General features: G+C 42.3%; 1 protein-coding gene across 4 annotated transcripts in view; it reads left to right on the top strand.

The window, feature by feature from the left end:
- PLCB1 (phospholipase C beta 1) overlaps window positions 1-20,146 on the top strand; it is a 406,093-nt gene that overhangs the window by 103,124 nt on the left and 282,823 nt on the right. For all 4 annotated transcript variants that reach the window (XM_074864428.1, XM_074864427.1, XM_074864429.1 and 1 more), the window contains exon 3: window positions 9,235-9,303. In XM_074864428.1, the coding sequence (XP_074720529.1) occupies window positions 9,235-9,303 (69 nt within the window). The remainder of the gene's footprint in view (window positions 1-9,234; window positions 9,304-20,146) is intronic.

Raw genomic sequence — 20,146 nt, 5'->3', positions numbered from 1 at the left:
ACCTCTGTGTGTTCTTCTGCTTCTCGACTCTTTCTTTGTGTTGGGAAATGTATGCACCAGTTTCTAGACTGCTTAGCCACAGCATCTGTAAATCCAAGCAAATGAAATTTTCCTTAATAAAGCAGCAAATAACTATATGCATAGATGCAGAAGGCTTGTTTTGCTTTCATTATTAAAAGGGTACTTAGCATGAAAATTCCTTCTCATTTTTTTTCGTAATAGCCCAGTGCCTCATATAAACTGCAAACTATATTCCCTGATCTAGAAAATGTTGCTGTTATGTCTCCAGGGATACATCGAGAGACTGAGCGTTATTAAAATAGAAAAAATTTTCAGTTTGTGGCTTACTCTTCTATAGGAGTGCTTGCTGTAAGGGCCTTTCAGATGGGCTGTCGGGTAACTTGGCACTTCAAGAAGAATCTGCAAGCAAAGAAACCTTGCAAAGTATTTGGAGCTTATGCCCAGAGAAGTTGAGTCAAATCATAAATACTAGTTCTTGCCTTGCAGGTGCTGAGGTCCTCTGACTCTTTTTGCGTTAAGAACAGTTAATGATCACCCAGATGAACCTTAGCTCAGGTTCAGATTTGCAGATAATTCATTTTGAGTTGTAAGAAGTCATTCTGTTCAAGCGATTTTTTTGAAAAATTTCCATTCTCTGTTGATACCAAACCCCTTGCAGTTGTTTGCTTGGAGAAGATCATCCACCATCCAGTTACAGTTGTTTGTAGCAGTGGTCACCTCACCAGGTGCTTTAACCAAGAGTGCTGGGAGAGCCACCTGGGGAGCCAGGTATCATGGGGTCCCAAGTGCATCACTCTCCTCCTTGTCTAATGAACTGTATTTATTTACTTCTAGAAAGCAGAACAGGAGAGGCTGAGAAGTGAGTCAGGGAGCTTCTCCAGAAAGGACTGGCTGGGCAGGTGGGACGGTGGGGGCCAAAGCTGTACTCTGAACCAGACAAAGCATTAAACTATTCACTTGCCTGAATCAGGGCTGAAAGCCACGAGTTGAAGAGAGGGCAAGTGTCTGCCTGAACTATTTGGTCAGAAATGCTACTCCAGACCTAAAGGTGCTCGTACAGTCGAAGCAGTACTTAAAACCATCCCTTCCTGTTGGCCAGGCTGCTGCACTGCGAAAGAGGAGCACATCTACATTCTTCCTTCCATCTCCATCACTCCCTGCCTCAGGGGATGCACCATAGGTAGCAGAAGAAATGGCAGAGCACCTCCAGCAACTCTGTGGAGAGGTGTAGTGCTGATGATGACAAAGAGCTCCCCGCTTAAAATAATTCCCAAGAGAGAAAGGTCCAGGAGCTGATTTCCCCTGTGTGTATGGTGAAATGTGCCCAGCCTCTTGCTCTGAATGGACCTGAAGTGGATGGGGCTGCGGTGATTTTCTGTCAGCGTTTATTGGCCAGAAAAGAATAGTTTGAAAAAACGCGATTTTTGAGTGAAATAGTGGAGGTGGCGAAGTGTTTTCTGTCTCTCTCGCCCCTCAGGAACAGCTGTGCCTCTCACTCTTTTTTTCATTTTGGGTGCCAGGGTGGTGGATTTGTTTGGGGCTTTGGATTTTGTAATAGATGTTTAGAAGGCAGAGAATTCAGGAGCCACTTTAACCAAGTTTAAACACACACAAAAAGTTCTAATGACTAATGGCTGATACAGAAATCCACAGTTTAACCTGAGCACTTGTTCCATTATTTGAAACCCTTGCAATGCTTCCTCATGTGTCTGTGAGGAGAACATCACCTGCAAGGACCTAGAAGAGGTCTGGTTGCTTCGGGCAGGTTGGCAAGTTCTAGCATTAAGGTAATCATTGTCAATGACTTGCTGAAAAGAGTGGGTGGGAAGGTAATAAAGTATTTTGAACTTGTGATGAACAACTCTCTGCAGAAAAAGACTTTGCTGTTGTCGGGGAGAGTTTTACTGTTGACTTCAAGGTGTACGTGCTACTGCACTGCTCGTTTATTGACACAGCCGATGATTTTGATGCCTGATAATTGAATTGTGTGCTGCCAGGAGGAAGCATGGAGACGGTTTCTTCAGGGACTGTCTCTCTCTAGTGGGATGCAGCTTATGAATTATATAATGGGACTTTCAGGGAAACACAGCACTACCTTAGCTCAGCTCCAATTAATGTCATTGACAGCCTTGCTGTTTCTTCTTGTAGCCGTCAATGCAGGTTTCTGTTAAATCAACCTCACCAGTCCTCCACAGTTTTCCTTTGGGATGAGGAGACAAATTGCTGTGTTTCATTCAATTTATTCTTAATGATAATGGGCAAAAATAGTTACGTTTTTAACAGGGGGATTATATACAACATTGCCTAGCTGTGAAAGGACCCTGTCTAAATTAGCGCTAAATGTTCATTCTCACTGTGGAGAATTTCAGTCCTGGAGTTAACCTGAGTGTGGCTGATTGATCAGAATGCTGTCAAAATCTCTGAATCCGGAGTGAACTGTATTCTATAAATGGTTGTAAGTAGCTGAGTTTGCATACGTATTTACTCTGAATCTATAGGACCAGATACTTCTTTAGCATAAGTTGTAATTGTTCCTGATCAGATTCAAATGTTGATCTTAACATTTTCTTTGTAACGTGTTGTAAGGAAATGAGTCACTTGTGTTTTTATTTTAAATAACACTTTTTAAATGCAGAATAAAAATAAAAGTAACTTAGAACTGCTAACTTGCTTCAAGAAATATTCAGTACTTTCATGTTCAGAAAACGTTAAAATGGAGTCTTTCTATGTTAAAGAAACATTTCATTGTGATTAACTATTTCCAGTAGAAGATGTTTAAGTCTCTGTTTGAAGTTTGTTTCAGCAAAATGGCCTTTTCCCTTTGAAAACTTTCACCAGATGTTGCCATCCAGTAGCACTAAATGGTGCCTGTTTACAAAACTGGCTTCATTTTTCAAAGTTTATTTTGCCAGCACTGCATCAGACAAACTTCGAAGGCAGTGTTGTGTCTTCTATTAGATGGACTGGTAATATTTATAAGAATTAGATAAGCTTTCAGGCAGACAGTTTCTCTTTCAGATTTGAAACTAGAAGCAGCGGATTTCAAAGCTGAGTGGAAAATGAGTTTTCAGAGTTTAATTAGCTGTGCATCAGTTAGACCGTATCCCTAAATGGCAACAGCTACAGCAACATGACCGTGAGAACGGCGCTCCACAGTTGCTGGCAGCATGCAGTGACACTTCATACAGTGGGAAAAACAGAGCAGCCCACCAGAAGGGATGTGGAAATGGAGGTTGAACAAACATGGGTCAGAGCAATACATGACTACTCAGCCACAGTCAGTTCTCAGAGCAGAGTGGGATTATTTTTGTTAGGCGTGTAAGTAATTAGATATCTGGACCATCTAACCCGTGCAGCTGTTGTAATGCACACCCGCTTTTGCTATGTCTCCTTGACATAGTTTTTGTGAAATTCTGTAGGACGCTTGATCCCGTGCTCAGCCTGCCGTGCTGCCGATGGCTCTTCAGCAGGGCTCTCCAGTGGGATCGATGAGGAATCCTGCTTTGTAGCTGGGGTTATGTCATGAGCAAGTTCCCAAGACGCTGTGATTCACTTGGCATCGTTTTGGGCAGTTTAAAATAGGAGTGAGCCAGATCCTCAGCTGGTATAAATTGGTGTTACTATATTAAATTCAGACGGGCCTAATTATAAGTGCTCAAGCAGTCTCTGAGGATTGCACAATCTATTGCTTTTGTGAGTGTGTGCTCACCCATAAAAGTGAGATTGCACAATCTAGCCCTATATGAATGCATCTCTGTCTCAGCTGCTAATTGAAAACAAACATGGCAGGATTAATAATTCACTTCTCTGGAATTTCTGTATTATAAATTACTGGAGGGATCTACCACTTGCATTAAGAGATATTACTCTATTGCAAGATTAGTAAGTCCCAACAGCAATGACTGGATGTCTCTAAACAGGGAAAAGTTGGACTTGCAGAGGTTTTTGGGGTTTTTTGTTTGGTTGGTTTTTTTTGTTGTTGTTGTTTGTGGGGGTTTTTTGTTTTTTTTTTTTTCCCCAGTTGCTGTGGCTTTCGTGCCTTGTGCAGCACAGAGTGCAGTGTCCAAGCCTACACGGAGGAACTCAACAGCAAAACTCCTGTTGACTTAAGCAGAGGATAGCTCAGGCTGTTCTGCTGCGCAGGAAATGGGGCATTTTTTTGTCCAGTACTGAGGTGTATATTCCCTTTACAAAAGTCTCCCCACATTTTGCAATAGGGGAATAGGAAGTCGTCATTTCTCTCATTTGGGAGGAAGTTGCTCTCTGTCCTCTAATTAGCTGTTTGAAAGATGAAAGCAAGTGCCCAGGGGTCAGGGAATTCCAGGAGCTTTGGTATTTTTGAACCAAAGAACTTCTAAGAAATGGCACATTATGAATTCTGATTTATCCAAGCCCCGTTGAATGCTGCCTGCAGAGGCACTTAGTGGATGCATATCCTGCTCTCTACTTAATTTAGAGCATAGGCTACAGCACCTATCGGGCTGGGCTGCTGCTTCTGCAGACCTGAACATATATTTCAAATGTACTTACAGAAGCTGGACCATTCCTTTCTGATACCTACTTGATGGTGGCTGAGACTTTAGACTTTATTTTCCTGTGGTTTCTGAAATTGCTGCCTAGGAGAGAATCCCCCCAAATTAAATGGTCTTATCAAACAGGGATATAAAGAATTATAGGGATAGGATTGTAAAACCTGCTTTCTACGTCAGGTAACAGTGCAGCAAGGCCCTAAGATGGATGTTCAGGGGGTCAACCTTTCCTACAGCCATTGCCCCACAAAACTCTACTCTTCCCCTATTCTTCTTACACTGTCCTTGCTAGGTCTTGGTTCCTCAGGCTATCACATTTTCTGCAAGTGGCTTGGTGGTGTGCAAGTGGCTTGAAAGTACTAGTCAAAACTCAGAACAATTCTATACCTCCTCATCCTCCTCAGTCTGGGAGGATGCAGACACGAGCAGGGTTGTTCAGGTTCCTTGTACTGTCCTTGGGGGTGCTGGTTGTTGTCTTTTCCTTTTCTATGTCTCTTTCTCATGTGTGTTACTCCATTTAAAAGAATCTTTTTATGTTTGTGTTATGGGAGGTCTAGTTGCACTTTTGTGTCTGAGTAAATGATTAATTCTGTTTGTTGGGGTTTTTTTTTAAAGCTAAAATGCCAGACCAATCCAACCACAAAAACTTCTGAAATTCACTGTGTGTGGCTCAGCATCTTTGTTTAAGATCCATTTTTCTTCAGCATCTTTCATTTCCCTCATGTGTTTGCTGTTAAAGCTTTTATTTTTAGTGCTTGTCAGTCCTTTCAGTTGGCAAAATCTTATTTTTGCAACATGTTCTGCATGTGCCTGTAGCTTCTGTAGAACATTTCACAGTGGGCTGGAGACCGCTCTGGGGTGTGAGTAGTATTTGTTGTGGTAAATAAACCCCCTGACCTCTCACCCCAAAGGCCACGTTCTTGACTGGTAACAGCAAACCTGGGCACATCTGCCCTTGCTTGGGTGAGTCTGTAAATCTGAGGTGCCGTCGTCTCCGTGCTCTGCTCTGCACGGTTTCTGCTGATGGACTTTCAGCCTCTCTCTGCCCTGCCTTGGCTTCCTTTTGCTTGATGCACACAGAATATGGTGGCTCTCAGCCCTACCCTTTTCTTTTAAATTTCTTGCCTTTTGTGCCATGTTGTCTGGTCTCCTTCTCCCCGTAATTATGTCATGACTCTTCTGTTTCCCACCTTGGTGCTTGCTCTGAGTGTGACAGACCCAAATGTAGCTCTGCTGTATTTTATTAATTTCACTTCTGCCAGTATCTAAATGGCTGCATGCATTAACTCAAAGATAAACCCTCCAGTGTGCCATTTTCCTGTTTTATTTAAAGTTGCACCTGCTGCCATACCTGCACACATGGTTGTTTCATAGCGCCTCTTTGGCTCTTTTCTCTCTGTTTTTATATACATACATATCTTTTTAAATTTTCTCTTTTCCCTGTGTTGAGCAGCAAGTTTGCCTTCCACTGCTGGTATATCCCAGGTGGTACCGTGATGTAATTGGCACTGTCATGTTTCACAGGAACAACTTGAGAGAGTAACAGAGTCATTCCCTTCTCCCACCACTTCTTTAAAAGAAAAGGGAGAGGGAACAAATTCTAGTTTAATTGACAAATAAGTTGTAGCATCTGCACAAGCACTAGGAGTATCATGCTGCATTTTGAGATACAAATGTGGCATGGACTAGATTTCAGAGGAAGTAAAATACATGGAGACAAATTTGCACTACTCCAAAATCACTGGGACTTGAGACATAAATTCCACTGAGAGGAATGATATGAATGTGAGAATGTTACCATAAAACCTAAGGACAGATCTGTGACTGGTAAAAATTAGCATTGCTTTGTCACCATTCCCATCATTTCCCTTTGGTGAGGAGCTGGCCCCATCCAGGCCTGGAGACCAGTCACGTTGGGAGATGGAGAGCTAGTGCTCACTGTCCTCTGCAATTTTCAGTTAATCCTTATGCAGCTGTCTCATTGAATAGTGAGAGATTACCCAGACTTCAGTGAATTAAGGGCTTTTTTTGCACTCAAGAGTGTTGAGCTTTGCCCTAACTCCTGGTGTCAGTTGTGCTCATGTCGGGCAGGATAAGGATCAGTGTAGTTTAGATCTGGAAGCAAGATCAGCTTCAAACTGGACCTGAGCATTGGGTTCACAAAGCATCAGGTGCTGGAACAGGGACAGCTGTAGCTGAGCTTTTATGTACAGCATCCATGTGAGAGGGTGCAGTGCTGTCGGAAGAGTGCTTGTGTCCCTGTGCCTCGTGTATTGGTGTAGTTTGGGTTATTTCCGAAGGAGGTTTACAAAATAACGCCTTTTATGACCCTGCGTATACTTCTTCCTAATCTCTGCAAGTTTTGATACCCTTCACCTCTTCCAGGCAAGTAAGAGCAAAAAATAATGATCTCAAAAGTGTCAGTTACCTCTAAATAGGCTAGATGATGAAGGAAAAAAATGCTTATGCAAGTTCAGCAGGTACTATAACAGAAGAGAATTGGGATTGATATGGGGGACAGAGAGAAATATGATGAATGTACAGTCACATGAAAATGTGGTGGTAGAGCTTATGTCATAGTAGACAACAAAGGTCTACAAGAGCTGTGAAGGACTGGGTCCCTTAAAATGGAAAAGAAGGATACAGAGTAACCCATGCCAAAATAACATGTTTATGAGAAAATAATTTTTTTTGTAAAAATGTAGTGACTTTGTCCAGCACAAAGATTTCAAATTCTCCACACAGTATTTGCAATTACTACTGGGAAGCTGAAATGCAGTGAACTGGTGTAGCTCTAATTGCAGTGTGGTCACGCTCCTGCTGAAGTACTTTTAGACTATATTTAGTATGCAATTGAGCCATGCTAGCATGGGCTATTAGACTAATGCTACTGTAAATGAGGCGGACAGTATTAAGATGTGCTTTAAGATTGTCAAGTAATGCGAAATCAGGTCAGATGTTCTTGCTGTGCCTCGCAGGACAGTTGGTGTTGCTTCTGGCAAAGCACGCGTAATGCCGTGTGGATGTGCGTGCTTGCAAGGGAGCCGGCAGCTGGGAATCGCACTGCTCCAGTCTCCAGTGTCCTTCCTCCTTCCAAATGCTCCCTGCCCATAAATGTTAAAACATTCAAGAAAGAACCAATGTGGCAACATCCGAAAATGCCCTGTTGCAGGATGAGATAAGGGGAAAATCCATATCCTGGGCTGCATCAAGAGAAGTGTGGCCCGCAGGTTGAGGGAGGGGATTCTCCCTCTCTACTCTGCTCTCATGAGACCCGCCCCCCTGCAGTGCCATGTCCAGCTCTGGGGGCACCAACATCAGAAGGACACGGACCTGCTTGAGCGGGTCCAGAGGAGGCCACGAAGATGCTCAGGGGGCTGGAGCACCTCCCACGTGAGGACGGGCTGAGAGAGTTGGGGGTGTTCAGCCCAGAGAAGAGAAGGCTCTGGGGAGACCTTAGACCAGCCTTCCAATACCTAAAGGGGGCTACAGGAGAGCTGGGGAGGGACTCTCAATCAGGGAGGGTAGGGATGGGACGAGGGGTAACTGTTTTTAGCTGAAAGAGGGGAGATTTAGATTAAGTATAAGGAAAAAATTCTTCACTGGGAGGCTGATGAGGCACTGGAACAGTTCCCCAGAGAAGCTGTGGCTGCCCCCTCCCTGGCAGGTTCAAGGCCAGGCTGGACGGGGCTTTGGGCAACCTGGGCTAGTGGAAGGTGTCCCTGCCCGTGGCAGGGGGGCTGGGACTAGATGATCTTTAAGGTCCCTTCCAACGCAAACCATTCTGTGATTCTGTGATTGTATTCTACGAAAATGATGTTGGCTGAAGGCTATAATTTGCTGCGTGTTTGGAGAGGTGAATACTCTGTGCGGATCCTGGAGGAGTGGGAGCACCGCGCTGGGCTGGCACTGGCAGGCACTCCCAGGGCACCGTGGCCTCAGCTCAGCCCCGGTCCTTGCCGTGTTGTCAGGCTCTGGCAGGGAGGGTGGAGACCCAAGAGGTTATTAGTGAAAGGAGACTCTTCAGATTACACCTGTGTAGGGGAGGACAGGAATTTGCCTAACAGAAGCTGTCATCATGTGCCAGTTTTGTTTCAAGTACGGCAGGTGTAGTGTAACCCACAACTTGAGAGTAACGTATGAACTGTGGAATGAATGTCAAAAATACATGGTTTTTATTGAGTAGTCACTAAAATAGTTGGAGCCTGTTATCATTGTAGATATAACACTTCTTGGGTTTTATGTGCACTTTTCAAAACGTTCTGGCAATAATAAAGTAGTTTTTCTATTGCAGAGGCAGGGTGTTCTGTTTGTAACATCGCCTTTTTCGCACTGTGACTAGTATCAGAATGCTAAAATTGTATTAAAAAGAAAGAAAGAAAAAAAAAAAAAGCACAGCAGCTGGTATTTAGTGATCCAGGAAATAAGCTTGACTCATATAGCTTCTGCATGTCACAAGAGACCTGCACATTTTTAAGGATACCAAGTTATGTGTCTAAGGTCTTCATATTGGTGTTAGAATAGCTTAAGTGCAACAGAGCACTCCTTGAAACTGTTTTCAGTTTGGACAGGCGTCATTGCAAACAGGCAAACCCCTGACAGATGTGGGAAGTGAGGCACTGTTAACACAACAAGGCTTTTTGACTAATGTAGTAATTATCTGTGTTGCAATTTTTCCTTCTAGGAGACTGAACTGCTAGATATCAGCCTTGTCAAAGATGCCAGATGCGGAAAACATGCCAGAGCTCCCAAGGTAGGAATTTTTGCTGTGTGCTTACATGTTACATTGATGACCTAGATAAAATAATGGGAATTATATGGAAGAATTTAAAAAAAAAAAAAAAAAAAGTTCCCTTAGCTAATAAAAAATATGTTGTCTTTTCTCCATTTACCACTGTTTCTGATGAGAAGTGTTACGATTGTTAAGCTGTTGTCGTTTGATTCTGTGTGTAAAATGCTTCTGGAAGCTCTGCTGGCAGCAAGAGAAAAAAAGTCCTGGTTTGTCAAGGTAGTTCTTGGCTTCCCTGATGGCAAGGAGCTGATAGTTGTTTAGGTCCATGTTGCTTTTTGTGCTGCCAGTTTTCCTCTTTCAGTGCCTCTTGAGGGCAGAAAGAGGATTTTTTTTTAAACTGTCATCAGAGAGGTCAGGATATCAGCTCCCTTAGGTCCACTCTGATCTATTGCATACTCCTTTGCTGTCTCTAAAGACAGTAGGTTGTAGATATATGTTCTCTCTGGTGTTTTTGTTTGGACAGACACTACATATCAGAGAAAAAACGAAAGCACTCAGCTCTGAAGCAAGATAGTGCCTCAGGGAATCACAGGAGTGATAGGAAAAAAGGAAATCTCCTTAGGGGCCTGAAAGGGTGGCCTTGCTGTGGCTTAGCCACGGTTGAACCGGTGGGTTGAAGCAGCCCAAAGAAATGCTTTTCCTACCCTCATCTCAGGGGAGGGAAACGGCTCGGTCTGGATGGCCGTGGCTTCCCCAGAGCCTCCCGCTGGGCTCCCTCTTCCTTGCACCCAGCCCTGGGTCAGGGCACGGCCCCACGGGCTCCTCAGCCCCTTTGGGGTAGGCATTAGGAATGGAAAAGGTTGTTTCTCCGTGCCACAATGCGATTGTAGTTATCTCTGAACAGACCATTCAAATCTGGTTTTCAAAGCTTTCCATGTAGTGCTGGCAGCATTTTAAAGGCTGAGTTATAATTGAAATGCAACAGAAGTACTTTATGACATCCACATTAATACCAAATGAGTTCACCATGATTAATGGTTCTATGATGAATAGCAATAAAGTATTAACAATGGCTAGAACATTATTTTAAAATGCTACCCGCTTTACAGAGGACATTCATGTTCTTCTAACAAAATGTTTTTAGCTAAAATTTATGCATAGCTATTGCCTCGGTGACTTTTATTTATTAGGTTACATAAAGGCTGTTTTTGTTATAACGTGTTACAGATTTGACAGCAGTGACATTAAATGAAGAGTATGAGAAAATCCTGACTTTTAGGGTGGTGAAATGCACCACCTGTGTGAGTGAGTTTTCTTTTTTGTCATTGATTTGTGTGTGGGCAGAATGAAAACAGCACCTGGGTTGGCTGTTGATGGGATCTTGCAAACGGTGTGAAACAAAACGCTCATTTTGGGGCCAGTCATGTCAGTTTTGCTTTGATCCATGTTGTGGGGCTGAGCAAAGGAGTGTTGACTGTATGTGAGCGAGCATTACAGAAGCCCTGTTTGTGTCATATCCATAGAAGATCTAAAAGTCATCTAGCAGCAGGAAGGCTTGGGTATAAGTTAAGCAGTAGCAGCTTGTGACTGCATGGAGGTTTCTAGTCAAAACCCTGGTATATTGGCTTAAGAGAGCAGCACCGTGCATGCATGATACTTGTCGAAGTTCCCAGCTTTCTGGAGTCTCTTTTCCACAGCGCTGCTTCCAGGTGGGAGCAACCCTTGCTCTCAGGTGAGCGTGAATAATAAACTCTGGTTAGGGGGAGTTCCTGTGTGGGAAAGCAAGCTTCCCTCGTGTACCGTGCAAAGAAATCATTCACCATCTGCTCGTTGCACGGTAAAAGTGTAATGCATGTGATGATTATGTTGTGATGATGAGTCTGAGCTGTATCCAGCAGAATGGCTCTGGTGTGGTTTACTGGTACCTACAGCACCTCTTGCCCTGTATGTAATACAGCTTACGGTATGAGCTGCAGCCATGGAACAGAATTTAGCTGCCTCAGCAACAAATACTTCTTACTGCCGTGGTACCACTTAACACAGCTTTATTAGCTGTCCCAGAAATTAATCTCATGATCTGGTGGGGTCATCACTGACTTGGGAACTTGCTTCCCCTAGTAGCCTTGCTGGGCAGGAAGGACAGCATGCTGCTGTGCGTTGATGCATCTTTCACTGTAAAACAAGAGACTGAGGTGGTTTTCTCTTCATTCCCCTGCCACCCCTCCCTCTGCCTATAGTCTTGGACAATTTTTATACTGCGTTAGGGGACTTCTGACAACTTATGCAAATTTTTTAATCTATTTTCAGAATTCTAAGAGTGGATTTTGTCTGTGGGTTGTCATTAAAAACTTAAGAAGTTAATGGGAATTTTTAAACCTCATTTAGTGTATTTCTGATCTACTGCTATCTTTTGATAGAAATAAGTGTCATCTTTAATAAGCCTTGACTTTTCTATTAAATAAAAAAAAGTAATTCATTTTTATTTTTATAGTAAACCAAATTTCCGTGTCATTAACGACACCCGTAGTAAGCTACCAGAACCTGCTAGGTGTGCTGCTACAGAAGACCATCAGCAAGTAATGACTTAGAGGACTGTAAGCAGTCATAGTCACCAAAAACCTCTCTCTTCCCCATTACCATCTGGAATACACACTTATTCCCCATATGCTGCCATATCCACCAGCGGGGACGTTTCTTTGGTAGCTTAATTAATCTGCCAAGCTTTGGGTCTTTTTGATGGCTAGAAACAGAGTCTGTTCTCATGCTGCACTCAGTGTACCTTCTGCACAACCATCACTATTCTTAGTTTCTGAAAAAGAGAAACACAAAGGGTTTTTCAGTTAGTTTCTCTTTCAGCCTTGTTGGTTGACATTCAGCTTTCACAATATTTTTCCGTAAGTCCAGACATACGTATTTTATGATTGTTCTTGCATCATTATCATAAGGGGGGGAAAAAAAAAAAAAAGCAGCTTTTTCATTCTGGAGAAGTTTTCACTGATGAAGGATAAACAGCCAAATGCTTTGTTTTTATTTAGAAGGCATTGTCGTCTTTTTGTTTTATCCTATTTCACGGTGTCCTTAAATTTGTTGAAAACGTGTTAACATTTTGCTCCAGTAATTCAGTCCAAGCTATGGATTGTCTTCTGTAATCTTTTGGCTAAGTGAGCATAGTCTGTGCTCTGGAGAAGGGTAGTATTAGGCATACTTATATTTTGTATTACTCCCTAGGCCATAGCGTGTGCAAAAAAAGGGTAACAGTAGATTCCAAAAATGGGATACGTAAATGCACGTGTGCTACCGCACACTGTTCATAAGCTCAGAGCTTTTTCTTTCTGGTTTTGTCATCCAGGAGGTCTGGTTCCTTTCTCCCTTCCCTATTATGTTCAGCCTCAAAAGTTCCCTAGAAGGCTCAAAAGTGCATTTGTCATCCTGCAGTCGTCACGTTAAGGTAGCATGAGGAATGAGCTGAGATCTCCTCAAAGTTAGTATGTTAGCACTAGGTTGCAGCTACGCAGGTGGTCAGCTCCGCTTGGCACTTTTGAGTGCAAAACCACCTCTTCTTCTCCGAGCTGCTGGTTTGTGATGATTGTTAGAGTCTCTTGAAACCTCTCTCCTGTTCTTCCCATTCACTGGTGACTGAAGAGCAAGAGCACTAACGCTGTTCCTGGCCATGACAGCAGCGTAGGGCAGTAGCTTAGAAAGGTGTCTGCAAACAAAGACCTTCCTGAGCAGAGCTCAGGAATAGTTACCCAGAAGACCTGGTGGAAACTATGTAGAGTAGCCCAACACTAGACCAAGGTCCTGGAGCCAAGGTCATGGTCTTATCAGCTGATGGTAATTATTATCTGTTCTCTCACACTTTGGAGTACTGTAATGAATTTGTGGCCGCACCTGAGAAGTGCTGTTACCATATGGACGGTGTGAAGCCTAGACCTCACCTCAGCTCCTCTGTGTCTAAGAGTGGCTTTGTGTTTATTATTCTAGGAAACTCAAAACTTGTTTTCATTCATGGCAGTGTCCACTGTTTCTTCCAAATGCTGCTCAAGGCTGGGAACATGAAACAAATTCAGGAGACTTGCACAAGTCTCTGTCCTGCTTTGGATGCTTGGCACCCAAAGGGAATTTGTAGATTTAGGGGGTTAGGTAGACCCTGTGGGTCTCGGGCAGAGAGTCAGAATGGTTTTACAGCAAAGGAAGTGGGGCACAAAGATTAGAGGTTAGATCCGTCAGAGTGTTTAGGCATCTGAAAATAAGGCTGTATGTCTTCAATAGGAACTTAGTTCCTGGTGATGCAGAAGGGAGATCTTTAATGGGTACCAAAACACTTGATGTTTGGGGGATGAGAATATCGTCCTCTGACCCAAAATCAGTAAGTAGTGTACTCAAATGACCTCTGTGTTACTGAGAAGCTTCAGCATCACCTTCTTTTTCCACATGGTCAAGGATGAGTCCTTCCATCTTCAGCTGCTATTTTCAGAAATGATACCAGAGTTTCCCATCTCAATGCAATGTACATGTAAAGGCTTATTCTTTAGAATAAATGCAAATCTCAGGCAGCACAGACCACTGCCGCAGATCTCTAAATGAGGAGAAAAATGAAAGTAACTTTCTGAAGAGAACAAGAAAAGACATTAATTGTCAGGAGTTTTTCCCAATTGATAGCAATTTTTTCCAGTTGTTAGGAATTTTTCCCAAGTGTTAGGAAAAAGTGCCTGAATTCAAAATACAATGAAATTTATACAGAAGTGAGGGAATTATAAGATGATTATCAGGACTCTGCCTTTTTAGTAAGCATCAGAATCATTTAGGAGGGGAGCAAGAGAAATTGCGAGAACGGGAGACTAACATGCAGTTCATTTTTTTTCCTCTGTAAGACACGACTGCCCGTATATTCAGCGCAGCTTTTTTGAAGTGTGGCATGCCTTTTCTCACAGCTTTCAGGAACTCAGAGCTGCTGCTGTTGTCAGCAAGGGTGCAGTGTCAGGGCTCACGTTGCTTGTATTTTGAAATGCTGAAGGAATGTGAAAATCATTAGTTGCGATGAAGCAATTATTTATTTCCTTTTATTCGCACGTTACCTGGTAGCACTCTCTCGAGCTTTGTTTTGACGTGCAGACTAACGAAGGGACGCCTTTTCCCTTGTAAAGTTTAGCAGAGAGGTCTGCAAAATAAAATAATACAATGAGCAGTGAAGAGAAACATACGCTTTTCTACAGTGAGGCATGGAAATAGCTCTGAATATTCACATACCTTCTGTGAAGTGTGGAAGTGCCACTCAAAAGAGTGTCCATGTTATTAAAAGGGAGACATAGCTGAAAATGTCTCACAGCAGTAAATATTGGTGAAAGGTTAGGTGGTGAAAATTTGGCAGCTGTGAGAATGCTTGCAGGACTAGGAAAGTCACACTTTTTACCATCTTGTATTTACTTTAGCCAATAACAGTTTCTATGGAAACTAAAATCTTAATGCAACTGTAGAAGTGTTTTTAGTAGCAAGAAGAAATACCAGGATGAGTTGGCAGGAATAAGGAAATAACCCCATGGCCAATGTTCATATTGAAAACTTTTGATGCACTTGATCAGTCTGTTTTCCCTCAAAGATACCATAAATCATTCAGCAGGAAATTAATTTCTTTAAATGGCATATGCTATGGAACCTGTAGAGATGAAATTATGAATGATGGTATCACTTTAATGCCAAAACGTTTATAGAGCGTAGTCCCCAATTTTAAAAACACTTCCAGCTCCTCTGCCCCAAATTTTCTCACTTTAACAAGAAAGTTCTACAGAGAAAAATAATTAAGCTTTTTTAATGTCAGAAATTTGCCAAGACCTCCACTACTACTATCATCATCACCAGCCTCTCTGTATTTAGTGGGTTTTCTTGAAATGCTCAAGTAGAGTGAGATGATCTCAGGAGTATCTTAACTGTAATTTAAAAACTACACGCCTCTTCCTCACTGCAGAGGGTTTAGTGATTTCTAACACATCTGTAGAGAAAAATCAACATTTCATGAACTAGACGGGCTCAAAAACTAACAAGGAAAGTCTAAATAATTATTTAACAGAAAATCTGGTGATTTTCAGGGAAATGAGGATGTGCAAGTCTGTTTGAATTGTCAGAGCTATCAAGACTGCTGTCTTCTGCGTCTGCTTCTGTACTCCGTTGCGCTGACTGAATCAGTAGGATTTTACTGACATTTGGGTAAAATTTATGCAGAGAAGCAGAAAGTAAGACTGCTGTCTGCTACGTTGTTAATAATCTCCTATTTCTTGCTTCTTTTTTTAACCTAGTGCCTGAATTTACAAATGCGGGTGAAGAATTTTTTTGTGAACCCACTCAAAGCACACATACACAAATAAATAAATTGCAGATAAAGCTTGACTGGTTTGCCTCTGAATAAGGCTCTAACTTCTAATTTACGACTCAAATGACAAAAGCCTGTCAGAATAAACGTAATTCAATCTCTTGATTTCCTTATGGTATCCGAACTTACATTTTTGCTGGCAGCCTGTGATTTTCATGGTCAGGTTGTTTGTTTTATCAGGAGAACAAGAGAGGCCTCTGTCACTTCTGAAATATTTGAAAGCCGAGGAGTTATTAATTTCTTTATGATAAAGTCTGTGCTGGGACAATTATGTTGTGTTTAATAACCACCCTGATTAGACTGCATGTGGGAAATGGCAAATAGATTTTTTTAATTTTTTTTTTTTTCCCCCTTTTTGGTCCACTCAGTAAATTCCCTGAAAAAGTCAGCTGTCTGTATGGATTGTGCAGGAGAGCAACAAGCCTGCCCTTTGCAGCACCAACTTCTGTCGCTCTGCCTGTCTCAAATGCTGCTATTGCTGTTATTTTTATCTGCTGATAAATGCATGTTGCTTTCCCTTCCACAACCTTGGTGCTAAATTAGAAACTAATGTAAATTACACCTAAGCAATGTTCTATTTCTGCCAAAAAGAAATAAAAATGGAGTATGCACCTTCTTCCCACTCACCTTAGGGATAACAGTGACATCCTCGAACATCCCCCCCAATTTGTTTGTTCTTCTACACGACTGCTTTTTTTCATAATAATGATTAAATTACATAAACATTTTCTGTAGATAGAGTTTTACTTGATTAAGGAAGGTTAAGATTTAATTTCTTCAGATGATATTTGACCAGTGTTTGAAGACCTGTTCTCCAGTCAGGTCTTCACTTCTCCATCACCTGGAGAAATGTCACCATCAGAAACATTATTCATGCTATTCTGGAAGCAAAGCAAAACTTCCTGAAAGCACAAACGAAGCCTGGGGCATTAAGTAGCAGCACAGTAGCCATTTTCTTTCTGCTTCGTCGGGTCACAAGTCATGTCTGAAACACGGTGGCTTGCTTCGCCAAGTGGATGAGCACAAGCGTTTTGCACCTGTGCTCCGAAGCCTGCAGAGATCCTTGCCTGCTGCGAGGTGCCATTCACTTGGTTGCTCATGCCTGAGGCTGAGGCCACCTCTGAGATGATCAGCATCCCGGTGCACCACCAGAACGGCCCAAATTGGTGAATGTGATTTTATTTACAGCCCTCTAATCCTTAGGGAACTGGGACCTTTTCAGAAGCTTGTCATACACTGTATAACTTAGCTTTGTCTGGGTAGTTCATCAGGTTCAGTATTTACTAACATTCAGGGTATGGTAGAAAGCACAGGGTTTTGTCCAAGGCTTTTACTATGAATCATTGCCAAAAAGATTTTTTTTTTTTTTTTTTTTTTTCCCTGCTCACTGACGGTTTCAGTTAGCCTTCTGTGCTGCTCGGTTTTATGTTTTTCTTTGTTGTATTTATAAAGCATACATCTTTTTGTTTGTATACTTTCATGCCAAAATATGCAGTACAAAGTATGTAACAAGAAATTCTGTATTTTAAGAAGCACAAAGGCATTTTATAAATGTGTTTTTAGAACTTGACATTTTAATGTGAAAAGGTAGACACTGCTCAATTAAATATGTGATATTTGAGTTGCTAAGAACACCAGAGTATCAGTAAAGCTGTGCTTTACATGCTACTGCTGAAGATGCTTTTGAATAAACCTGCGTACATTTTTTTTTTTCCTTTCATATGACTTTTTGTGTGATTTCGAAGAGAGATTGGCAGAGACAGCTTTGTGTCCTCTCAGGCATGCATAATACTCCAAAACTATTTAAAATCTGTACATAAGCCACTCTCGTGAGCTTTCAGTCTGCGGCAGTGGGCGATTAAAGTAGCACACTGGAGGGCACGGACTCATCACTTGACAGAGCATGTGATTCATGCAGATGTGCAGTTCAGTGCTACGGTAATATTTCCTGTGATAAGTGTAGCTGATTGTAATCATCTCCACACTGCTTCAGCTTGAAGGTTTAAATTCCTCCTCTTGCCTTTCCCTGCCGCAAGACAGAGCTCTCAGGAGGAGAGATGGGTTGCAAAGTGGCACCTCTCGGCTGTTAGGTGCCATCTCTGGTGAGCCTCGCTGGTGCGATGGTGGTGTGCTGTCACCAGCTCACCTCGGTGGTGAGGCCACATCCACTGTCACAGAATCACAGAATCATCTCGGTTGGAAAAGATCTTGAAGATCACCTAGTCCACCCATTAACCTCACACTGACCATTCTCAACTCCACCAGATCCCTCAGCACTGGGTCAACCCGACTCTTAAACCCCTCCAGGGATGGGGACTCCCCCCCTGCCCTGGGCAGCCCATTCCAACGCCCAATAACCCCATCTGGAAAGAAATACTTCCTAAGAGCCAGTCTAAAAGTGTCAGCAGCCTTTTGACAACATTTGTTTTGCTGATCCGTAATACGGGACATGGATGTCTTATTCCTGCCTTGACACTGATGATGCTAATGAGGTGAGAAAATGCGGCTGGGACATCATGTCCAGCCGCAGCTATCACAAACCCACACCCACTGTCAATCGTGATAAAGCTCACTTGAATCTGATAAATGGCATTTTTACAGTGTCTGGCACAAAATTTAAAAATTGTTGGGACAGTATAAAGTTATTCTGGAGGTGCTTTCTGTGATGCTAAGATGTTAATATTACTTATCAATGTCCTGTATTATCTTATTGTTATCTTGCACCCCCTGTGTGTTCATATCCACGTTACCTTTTGACTTGCACTAAGATCATAAAGATTTGGGAAAGTACAGAGCTTTTTTCCCAGTGTTGGTACAGTATCTCAAAGAGCAAAGTTCTCTTTCATGAATAGGGCTCCCAAGTGCAATACTAGTACAAAAGCTAATAAGTAAAATGTTGCTTTTCATAAAGATAAGAAATGCTGCATTCAGCCTCTGTCATGAACACTCAGTTTGGAAAGAACTTCAGAATTTTTCATTGGAAAATGCAGAGGTACTAAATGACCGAGTCATACTAGTCTTTCCTTCTGAGCAGTAATCTGCATCTACAAATATTTCATAAATATTAAAGTACAGATTTTAGCAGTAGTGTGGAGATGTGCATCCAGAGAGAGATCTGATGGCAGTGCAATACCCTCAAGCTTCAAACGTGGAATCAACAGGCTCAAGTGAAAATGCCAAAGCAAAACCATTTTTCTGCAGTTGTTTGGAACAAATGATTTAAATTTCCCTGTTCTATTGGAATCCAACTTGGTGATTTTCCATGGCATCCCTTATCCTGTAAATAACTAGTTGGAGAAAACTGTCTAGGTTTTAATTAGTTGTAGAGGTTTGATATATTTGTTACTATCTGCATATAAGTGGCTCATTCAGCATCTCCTTGTGGAACTGAGCAAAACCATTTAGGCTTAGAAAAGGGACCACTGCGAAGCAAAAGGATTAGGTGTAGATCCTGAGCAACCATGGCTGACAGAGATGCCAGATCCTTTGCAACTCCCCTAGTCAGCTCTGCAGCCAAAAGCATTTTACCGTCAACAGGACAGCAGGGTGCTGAAGAGCTGAGGAGGAGCGGAGGGTGATCCCTGTTGGTGAATCATTATCTGTGTTGGATGGGGCCGCCTGCATGCTGCAGTGGATGTCAAACCCTGGCTAGAAACCCTCAGCCAAATGGCAGGAACTGAGCAATTTGTGATGAGTTTAAGTATGAACTGCCTTTGGTCAGAGCTTGTAACTCGAGATTTGGTTTTGAGATTTAAAGCAGTTGTAAAAAAAAGTTTTCTTTAATACTGAAGTAATTTAAACTTGCTTAAACTCCATTAGAACAGCTTCCAGCTTCAAAGTTCATTATCCTACATATTATATTAGCACTTTCCCGGTCTCGCAGCTAAGCACATTTGGCTGTAAAACTGCATGTTCGCCTAACGTTTGTTAATCCCTACTTGTATGCTGTCCAGTACACATGTCTAAGAGAAAGTGATGGGAAGAAACTTGGCTCTCAGAGATAAAACTTTGATTGGAAAATAATTACAACCCCTGCCATAAATAATCCTTGTTTCATCGCTGTGGCTTTTCGGTCTGTTTGATTGTGTCCCAAGGCACGTCTGTGCTGGTCAGACACCCCAGCCGCACCTGACGGGTGATACGCACGGCAGATGTACTCCTGTGCCTTGTAGTGCCACAGGTGTCCTGCAGAGACACCTCTACCAGTATCGCAGGGAAACATTTTATTAGGAATAAAGTGGGACTGACAACAGTAACTAATGGGAGCAAATGGAAGTAGCCAAGGGTCCGGGTGAACTGTAAAGGAGCAGGAAACTATGGCTATTTCCAGTGTAATAATATCAGTATATTAATGTTAAATCCATGTTAGCATTTTTCCAAAGTGTCATGTAGAAATGAGACTCCTTTCTTTTGTTCTAGTCTGCTGTGGATATACAAGAAGGTAGGGGCAAGTGCATCCAAATACCTGATAGTTTGTTTTTTTTTAATACAGTAGGA

The sequence above is a fragment of the Strix uralensis genome, chromosome 3 (genome assembly GCF_047716275.1).
Source record: "Strix uralensis isolate ZFMK-TIS-50842 chromosome 3, bStrUra1, whole genome shotgun sequence".
Lineage (NCBI taxonomy): Eukaryota > Metazoa > Chordata > Aves > Strigiformes > Strigidae > Strix > Strix uralensis.
Note: the sequence above shows the minus strand (reverse complement) of the source record. Positions and strands in the feature narration are given on the sequence as shown.